The sequence below is a fragment of the Chenopodium quinoa genome, unplaced genomic scaffold (genome assembly GCF_001683475.1).
Source record: "Chenopodium quinoa cultivar QQ74 unplaced genomic scaffold, ASM168347v1, whole genome shotgun sequence".
NCBI lineage: Eukaryota > Viridiplantae > Streptophyta > Magnoliopsida > Caryophyllales > Amaranthaceae > Chenopodium > Chenopodium quinoa.
Genome location: NW_018745063.1, coordinates 2,858,769 through 2,869,465, shown reverse-complemented (window position 1 = coordinate 2,869,465; position 10,697 = coordinate 2,858,769). Strand labels below are relative to the sequence as shown.

Here is a 10,697-nt window from a genome sequence, read left to right as displayed (position 1 = left end):
ATGCCTATAATTTTAAGATTGAAGTTTTCAAGAGTTGGGATAATACAAAATTAAAAAATGAAACATGTAATTATAATATAAATTTCTTCCAATATTGTGTTATAAAAAATTAGTTTGTATATTTGTAATACTAAGTAAAGTGGGATTTTTCCCAAAAATTAAATAGTAAAGTGGGTAGTTTATATATTAACTTTTGTATACGATGAAAAAAAATAATAAATATGCTTGTAGTTGAATGTTGTTAAAAAAATATGCAATTATATATGGAGATATATATTGTATTGTATTATAGTAAAAGTGAAAGTGATTTTTTTTTTTATCTAAAATTTAGAGAAGTGGAAGTTATTGACAAAAAAAAAAAAAAAAAAAAAAAAAAGAAGAAGAAGATTGCACCAAATTGTAGGATTGGGGTTTTGGAGTGATGTGATTAAGTGTTGCAAAAATGACTCTACAATTATATATTAGATTGATCGATTTATATATTTTAATCAAACATCAATAAAATTAAATTTACAGAATATAATATATAGGGAAAAAATTGCACAAAAATTAGGAATCGATTTATTTAATCATACGGTTTCATATAATTGGGATGATATAGTGTGCATTATTACATATAATCTGTGTGAATCAATGAATTCTATTTTGTTTAATTAGTTTTATGAAAATTGTGCAAACTATTTTCTTCAAATTGTATGAAATGGCAATTCCAATATCAGTCATGTTGCACGAAATTGTCAATTTTTCGGGAAAAATACAAATAAATAAAACAATAAAAATTGTTCTAGGTCCGAATCCCCCCATTTTTGTGTCCCATTCCATGTACCATTCAATTTTATTGGTCCACATCATTTTAACCATCTATTTTCTTGATTCAAATTTTATGTTAATATATGGCACATAAAATTAAATAGAATTTACATAATTAAAATTCTAGTCCTTATCTCTCTTTCTCTTTTTTTTTTTTTCTTGTATACAATTACTTTTAATTCTACATATAAGTGGTGGAATATAGTAAGTTGTAAGTCATCTTAAAAAAAATCCAAAAAAAAAAAGCAAGTAAATTATAAGAAAACAATGGGAGTATTTTTTGATACAGTGTAAATGAACCACTAATCTTCTACATATAAAAAAGTGAAGAGACTTCTAATAATTGTGAGTGGTAAATGATGTTTTTGGTAGAGCTACTCAAATTATCTTTATACATTTAACTAACAAATTTATCAGCGGAATGAGCTACAAGTACTTTTTTTTTTAAACAAACTACAAGTACTTCTCGATACAATTACAAAGCTTAAACATCAAATATTTTAGTAATGTGATCCGATAAGCTCATCATTATATCTAATATTAACAAAAGACCAACATAGGATTGGTGACGTTAATTAATTAATGTTTTTAGAAATTGATTTCACGTCTTTCAGCATAAAATTTCCCACTAGTTGGTTGTCCAGGAAGTAACGCAAGCCACACACCAGTATCAGCTGCATCTTCAACACATATATTTCCATTCCACCCTGTTAATGCTGTTTTAACCCAACCAGGACAAAAGCAGTTAACACATATTTTTTCACCTTCAGGTTTATCACATAGCTTTCTTGCCAAATATCTTGTATAACAATTGGTAGCGAGTTTTGATATTGAGTAATCGGTAAATGTTTGAGGCCACCCTCCGGTGATCCAGCTACCGTCTTTCGTTTGTTCTAGAAATTTATTCAAAGTATCATCAATTAATTCCTCCGACAATAATTCTTCATTAGATAGTTGTTCTCTCAATGTATCATCCTCAATCCTCTAGAAAAAAATGTAGAGCAATTAGGAATACAATACTTTCTAAGTTTTGAGAAAATATAAGATAAGAAAAAAATTTGACTTATTTATCTTAGCAATTTATTGATCATATCTTTAGTTTCCTATATGTCAATAGTCTTCTTGTTTTTTATTTCCTATACATTTAGGGTATGTTCTATTCACCTTATTTTCACTTATTTCAAGTGTAATAAGTTCAGATAAGTTCAGCTAAGTTCATATAAGTCTAGATCCGGTCTGATTAGTTTTGATAAGGGTTACCCAAGTACAAATTACAACTAAAATAAATTCTAATAATGTCTAATAAGTTCACGTAAGTTTAGGTAAGATCAGGTAATAAGTTCGGATAAGTTAAGATAAGTTCAGATCAATGAATATCAGGTGAATAGAACACACCCTTAGTTCATACTTATTTTGGCAATGAAAATTTTAGACTTTTGACACTCACTATATATATGAGTCCAATTATACACTATTTAGGGCATGTTCACTTCAGCTTAATTTCAATTCAGTTCAGTTTGGTTCAGTTCAGCTCCAATCAATTCAGTTCAGTTCAGCTCCAATCATTTCAATTCATTTCAGTTCAATTCAACTCCTAATTTCCTTCTCTTATAAAATATTCATTTCAGTTTAGTTCAGTTCAGCTCAGTTCAGTAGCTCTTAGTACTCCCTTATATCTAAATAAGTGCATCACTTTGACTTTTGCACTATTTACATACTAACGTTAACTTGAGTTTTTACAAATATACAAAAATTAAATGTTATTATTATGTAACCTTTTAGTCGTGTATTTTCATAACATCATATGTTTATAATTTAAAGTATAAAAAATTAAAAAAAAAATATTAGTGATTAAAGTTTTGCATTAACATGCGTGCTAATTAAAATGATGCACTTATTAAGATATAGGACGAGAGTAATATATATGCCTCTAAACAACATATATTTTATTTCCATTAGCTCACATCTGTATTTTCCTTGGGTTTTTTTTTTTTTTGTTTTTTATAATACCCTGGTTTTATATTATTCACTAAGTTTTATTCTTAAATTGGTCAATGTAGAACTTTGAAATTAATTTCTCTAACTATTTATAAAATAGTAGAAAGTTGACATTAATTTTAAAATAAATCATATATCAAGACAATTGTCTTTTGAGAAAGAAGGAATATATATATATATATATATAAAATAGAATTAGGTTTTAACTTACATTTTTTTTGCCATTCAATCTTCCTAGCCTTGAGCTAATATTCACAATGCGAGCACCGGAAGAAGAAGGCCTCATCAAGGGTATCATAGCATTAATAACATTTTTAGTTCCATAATAATTTGTTCTAATAACTTGCTCTGCATGTTCAACAGAGTTCTCTGATCCAACATTGAAATTGATGCCTGCATTGTTTACCTGTATTATACACCAAATTTAATTTGAGAACACAATTATCAAGTAACGATACGATTATACCTATATAAATTTATTTACATGTCTTATTTTTATCATCAAAATCCTACATACACTACAATAAAAAAATAAAAAATAAAAAATCTTATATACAAGTTTAGATTAAAATAAAACGAAGGAAGTATATATTAGATCCAAATGAGTTCATCATTGTACTTATAACAATCATACAAACTCTTTATGCTTTTATCTAAACAAACATTTAGCATACACATGCATGCGTGCATACGCACACTTCCTCTATTACTTATTAATTAACACACTTAAAATAGAAACACATGCAAATTAAGATGGCGAAAGGTTGAGAGATAATTGACTAATAAAACACTCTTTCCCACCCTTTTCTTTTAAAGCTTATACTTCCGTAAACAAATATAAATATTCCTCTTTTTTGACTTCTCATAGAAAAGAAAAAAGTGATCAGGAATAAAAAGTTGACCCATTTAATGGAGTATTGCTATAATGGAGGGTGAATGAGAGGGTTTTTTTTTTTTTTTTTTTTTTTTTTAATGTCATAGCTTAAAGGAATAAAAAGGACCTATGAGCGAGCATCTTTATAGAATGATATAAGCAAAATAATAAAATTTTAAAAAGTATATACATAACTTCCCAGTTAATTAACATAATAAAATTTATATTTAGTTTGTAATTACAATATAAATTTTGGGATGGCTTATACCATATGTTAAATTACATTTTATTTTAATACAAGTAGCATATATAGAGTATTTTTATTGTGTATTTGTGTTGTTCAACTTAACATTCAACTAGAGAATAATTTTTGGTAACCCTAAGTATTCTTAAATGAACTTTTCAACTTTATGTCGCCAAAGTAATAGAATCGAATATAAAAAAAAAAAATCAACATTAAGAAGATTATTTTTTTACTTTAATTATATGTATTACAATTGTATATACAAGATAGAATGAAAAGTATCTTATGTAAATATATTTTGCAAATTAATTCATCTTATTGTTGAGATTTTTCCTTAATGATATTATTGGAAATTCGTTATACATTTGTGGATAAGATATATGTATCATTTTTAATATTATATTTTTATGAGGCAATTTTACTTCATTTTCTACATTTAAAATCACAAAAGAAAAATTGCTCCTTTCTTTTGTAACAATACGAATATTTATTTTGTTTGTTAAAAACTATTAAAATGCAATAAATGTTAAAAGGTTTTGTGCACACCAAATGAAATCAAAGGCAAATTAATTTCTATAGCCAAATAGTATTAATGGAAAGAGAAACTTATCTTCAATTTATCGTATTAAAAAATAAGTTAGATGAAGAAGTGAATTACCAATATATCTAGGCCACCATGAGTTTCTTGGATCCATTCAGCAAAATCCTTAATGGATTGAGGATCAACAATATCTAATTGGTGGAACTCTACTAACAATCCAGCTTCTTGCAATACTTTCACAGCCTCAATACCAACTTCAGTATCTCTTGAGGTAAGTACGACTGTCAACCCGTGACCGGCAAGTTGTCTAGTAATCTCAAAACCAATACCTCTATTACCTCCCGTTACTACTGCAATAGTTTCAGCGGTCCACCATCTATGATAATGTTTAAAGACAAAATTAATATTAGATTCTCTACAATAATATTTAATTTTTATCGTAAAAACTAAATTAGATTAATGAGTGGGTCGAATCTACACAATTTTCACAATCAATGAATTCATTATTAATTATTCTAAAAAATTACTAAGAAACATGAGAGTTAATAATCAAATAATATTACATAAATATTCATTTATTAAGGGCTTAGGGTGTACTTCTACATTAGCATGGGTTATTATTTACCAGATAATTTCCCTAGTTTCTGTCAAAAAAAATAAAATATTACCTAGTTTTCTGGTGACTATTATACGCTTGATAAAAAATAACAACCAAAATAGATAGCACATGTCTCCTCTTTACATACAAATTGAGTTTGCCTCCCTCCCTTTATATATGGAAAGTAAATAACTCAATAAACAAATGATGAAGAAGGTGCTAAATAACAAGAAAAAAATTCAATTGGTTGACATCCCAAAATTCACAATAACTTATATTTTTTCATTGATAAAAATAAACTTCCAATACCCTTTTATAAAAAAAATTTCAATATCTCTCCTTATTTGATTTCCTTATTTTCTCACTAAAAATATTTTCAATGTTCGATATATATTATTTAATTTCAATCTATCAAAATATACAATGATGCATTTAATTAAATTCAATAAATATTGCTGAGTTACAAAATTATAAATATTGAATAAGATGAATGATGATTTTTATTCTTTGATTTGAAAACTCAAGCTATGAGTTTAAGTATTTTCAATATTTTGTTTTCGTTTACATGGTAACATATATACTCTTTCAATCTCTAACTGTTTAGTCGACACACTTTGATACATATATTTTTAATCAAATTTAATTGACTTCTTGTTTAATTGTGTGATAATTGATATTAGGTTTTTTTTTCCTTTAAATTAATGGGTAGTTGGATTTTTATCTATCTATTTATTTATTTATCGTAGAAATGGATAGAAGGTTTTTATTTTTTATTTTTATTATAGATAGTGAATAATAGGTCTAAAGTGATGTGAATGAAATGCTATAAAATGAGTAGGTCTATTCAATTTAAGGAAAAAAAGAGAAATAAATCAATTGAAGAGGGAAAATGTGATACTTCTTAAAATAATACAAATTTTTTTTGTTATGATATTAATTAAAACAATACAATTTTAAAATCTATGGCTAATTTACCACAAAAAGTTAATCCCTTATGATAAAAAAAAATTATAATTGATCCATAAAATCAGAATTACTAAAAATCTATAAATAAAATAAAAATACACAATTTATTTAAAAATTTCATTAGGTGATTGACAAAGTTTCTTACATCATCGCGTAGTAGAATAATATATTTTGTAATCTAAGACCGATTTTGCTATCAACGAGACGGGTCCGAATCTCTATCCCACTATTGTGTCTCATTCCATGTCCCATTTAATTTGATTGATCCACATGCATCATTTTAAATATCAATATTCTTTATTTAATTTTCAATAGCAAATTAAATTAAATAAATTTTTACCTAATTTATATTCTAGTCCTTATCTAATTTTTTTTCTCCTTTATTCAATTTCGTTTAATTCAATCTCATTTTTTTTTCTATACTACCTTTATAACTGTATGAAGAACCCTAATTTTTTTTAAGTTACCTCAATTTATTCTTTCTCCAATTACATCTATTCATAAATATGAAAGCATTACAATTCACTATAATGGATACTCCACGAGAAGTATTGATGAGCAATTTCAACAATTTACCATACCAGGTATGAATTTTATTGGGGTTGAGTTTAATTCTTATTGAATCACCTATCTATGAAATACTATACTATATGTGCTATCATTCAAAAAAAAAATATTTTATGCATATGTTTTGTTTCTGGTCATTAGGGAAGGTATTAGAGTATATATTGACAATTACTTTTATTATAAGCTATAACATTGTCAAAATGATCCTACATAGTTGCTTAGGTTTTGGATAAATGTATTTTTATTGATTTTTATATGTGATTTTTTGGTGGTACAGAATTATTATTTTGATAAAGAAAATGGATCATTACAAACTAGTTGCAAACTCTTTTGAGGAGCATGAGCAATTGAATGATAATAATGATGTGGTCAATAACTCTAAAAATAACTTTGAAGAAGATGAGTACAACTATGGAGGTAGTATAAAGAGAAAAAAAATTAAACGTAATTGTATAAAGGAGAAAAAAAAATTAGATAAGGACTAGAATATAAATTATGTAAAAAAAAATTATTTAATCTAATTTGATATTGAAAATTAAATAAAGAATTTTGATATTTAAAATGACGTGGACCAATTAAATTGAATGGGACATGGAATGAGACACAATAGTGGGATAGAAGATTTGGACCCTGTTGAGAAAAATGTGAAAGCCACAAAATAGTTGATCCTCTAAAATAAAAAAATTATAACATAATGATGAATATGTATATTTTATGAAAATAAAAATATTTCCTTTAGATTTTAATACAATACTTATACCAATAATATCAAGGTACTAATTTTTTATTTTTTTTTAATTAAATTTGATGAATGGAATTTGGTCATCATCTTAAGAAAAGGGAGACATGCATGATCATTTGTCAGGAAAAAGATAAATGTAGCATAATTTCATATATACCTTCCCTTTTTTTAATAAATTTTTTATTTATTTATTTGTTAGAGTTAGGTGGTTGTATACCTATTTAAGCACATACGCAACAATAACATCTTCACCTCCACCAAAATTAACATTTATCACAATATCAAACCATCTATATCCCATGGAAGAGGAAGGGGAAGATCTTACTCCTAATCCACAATAGTTGGTAATTATACATAATATGAAAAAATTATATAAATTTATTTCATATATTCATGTTCGTTACATTTATATATTAAAAAAAGGGTGTCAAACACTGATAAATACCGTCGATGATCTGAATAGGGAATGGTACGAAGCAACGAAATTTCTTGGAGCCTCTTTTCACGACGCTCTTTTGATCGTTCTTTCCCTCCCCGCATTAATATTTTTTCTTCTTAATAATTTAAGATTATGTTTATTAGAAATTGAGGAAACTAGAAGGGAGATAAAAGGTAAAAATAAGGAAAAAAGACAAATTGACAAGATAAATAATAAGACGAGTGTATGTGCGAGGTTGTAGGATCTTATGTTCCTCTTTAAAATATTAGCGATAATTCCATTATTTAAGGTGTCAATTTATTATATTTTTTATTTTTCATTATTCTTCTAAAATATTTAACTTTATTAATAGCTAGTGTTTAAATAATTTTATTTAATCTTAAAATAAATTCATGTATAATAGGTATTAGCTATTGTACAAAAGTCATGAATGTCTAATTTTAATAATTTTATTGACCCATTACCCTTGAGTTTTTGACAAATTCATCAAATATTAGCTCTTATTGTTTTAACATGATCATCCAATACCCTCGAACGTTAGCTGCGTTAGTCATTAATCCCTAGCTAACCCATTAATCCATAATTAAAGAGGAAAATGCGTCGGTTTGCATGCATGCACTATTTTTCGAGCGACGAGAATTCTTCCGTCAAGGTTTTAGGGGTCACTTTAGCTCTTTAGGGTCAAATTTAAGGTTAAAGTTGACAAAAAAAGACTAGAAATGCCTGATTTTGCGTGCAAGAAAATGCATCATTTCACGTGCTCTACTTTCTAAGCCGCTTATTGTGTTAAGGTTTTAGCAGTCATTTTGGCTCTCAAGATTAAAATTTGAGGTCAAAATCGGTAAAAAAATAAAAATAAAAAAAAGACCAAAAATGTTTTGGTTTGTGTGTTGGAAAAATTACTCAATTGAGGATTTAAGGGTTCTTGCACACAAAACGAGGCATGTTTGGTACTTTTTAGTCAATTTCGATCTCATATTTGGCTCTAAGGAACCAAAATGACTATTAAAACTTTTATTTGAGCAATTTTTAATTTCTCGAAAAGTGATGAGCAAGTAAAACAACGCATTTCCTTGCATGAAGAACGAGGCATATATAATCTTTTATTTTTTTTTGCCAATTTTGATCTTAAATTTGTCTCTTAAGAACCCAAATAACCCCTAAAACTTAACCTAGCAGTTTTTGGCTTTTCGCGTCTCAGAAACTATAACATGTAAAGTGAGTTACTTTTCATTGTTTAATTAAGGGTTAATAGGTTAGTTAGGGATTAATGACTAATTGAGCTAACGGCAACCATGAGTCATTGAAGGTATTTGAGGAATTATATAATAAAAACTTAAGGCGATATTCTTCAAATTGAAAACAAATACTTCCTTTGTTTTTTTTTTAGTTGACACCTGTAGACATCCATTTGTGTCTCCCCAAACCAAACCCGGTGATGAGTACCTTTCAGTCGAATCATAATCGAATGAAACGAAAGTGTGGAAAGGTCTAGTGTTGCGGAAAGTTTTAATTTCTTTTCTCTTCTCTCTATTTCTGAAAACTTATTTTAAGAAAATATCCAATCCAGTTTGGTTGGTCCATGATATGGGTTCAATAGTAGTGTAGTTGGATGAGGCTTTCAAAGAACTTTCCAACGATATATTATAAGCCCAATTCCGATGAATATTGAGGAAGTTATGGCCAATTTACTAAACTGGGCCCGGTTGGAGCTTTATGTACGGCCCAATGATCTTGGGGAGGGCCTAATATGATTTATCATTCCTAATGCAATTAGGAATGGTTTTAGTCTTCTAGATTCTTCTAGAAGGTTCTTTTCATTCCTAATTCAATTAGCATTGATAAATTGACTTTTGTTGACTTTTCAGAGTTTTAATCAAAATCAAATAGCATTTTCGAGGAAATTATATTATTTTATCCTCCAGTACGGTAAACTTATTGGATTTTAGAAAACGCGTTGGTATCAGGCTTGGCGCCTAACCCCAGGCCTTGGTGCCTGGAACCAGGCCTGGCGCCTAGCGCTAGCCATTGGCGCCTGGCGCTAAGGCTGGTGCCTGGCGCCAGCTAGCCAGGGTTGGCGCCAGCTCTGTTTCCTGAGCGTCAGACTCTGTTTTGTTAATTTATCTTTTTTGGCTGATTTTCTCTATAAATATCGTATTAAAAACTTCGTTTTCATTCACGAATTCTCACCTATTCTCACCAATTATCATCATCTACATTCATGAACCATTAATCATCTACATCCATCATTCATCAACAATCATTATTCTTTAGCATTCTCTAAATCATTCATCTCAATTCTTTATTCCTTTGCTTTTCATACAAAATTCTGCATTCATTAGATCTAGAAACACCTAGCCATATTCGAAGTTGCCTTCGCCCTAGACGTGAAAGGTTTTAATTTTTGAGGGTTTGGTCCCAAATCTCTCTTTCAATTATTTAATTTAATTGTTGTTTATTATTTTCCTTGAAGTTACTAACGTGTGTATTTTGTTATTAGAAAGAGGTACGAGGCATTAAAGTAAGTACTTTAATGGTTTTAATTGATAATATGATATAGAAATCATGTTTATATTGTTATTATGATATTCCTAGTATCATGTCTAGGGTAATTTTAATATTAAATATGATTGTTACGATGCTTCCTATGTTCTTCCTAATATTTATGATTGTTAGTATCATGTTAGGGCTAAAGATTTGATTTTTATTGCTTAGTGACATGCTAGGGTTTGTTATTAATCTTGTTAGTATCATGCCTAGGATCTTGCTATTATTATTATGCTTTAATATTAACATGAACATGATTATTATTATAATTGTTATAATTATGATGATTATTATTATTATTTTGTTCATGATTATTTATTATGTTGCTTGATTTATTGTTATTGCTTGATCACACCTTTTATGCATGTTTA

At 27.6% G+C, this 10,697-nt stretch overlaps 1 protein-coding gene across 1 annotated transcript; it reads right to left on the bottom strand.

Annotated features, from left to right (window-relative positions):
- Positions 1 to 1,301: 1,301 nt before the first annotated feature.
- LOC110709284 (carbonyl reductase [NADPH] 1) lies at positions 1,302 to 7,880 on the bottom strand. The gene is made up of 4 exons (XM_021887500.1): positions 7,786 to 7,880; positions 4,585 to 4,843; positions 3,020 to 3,214; positions 1,302 to 1,794 (listed from the first exon to the last, which is right to left on the bottom strand). Exons 1-4 carry the CDS (start codon positions 7,878 to 7,880, stop codon positions 1,399 to 1,401), a joined length of 945 nt encoding a protein of 314 aa, XP_021743192.1. The 3' UTR covers positions 1,302 to 1,398.
- Positions 7,881 to 10,697: the final 2,817 nt, after the last annotated feature.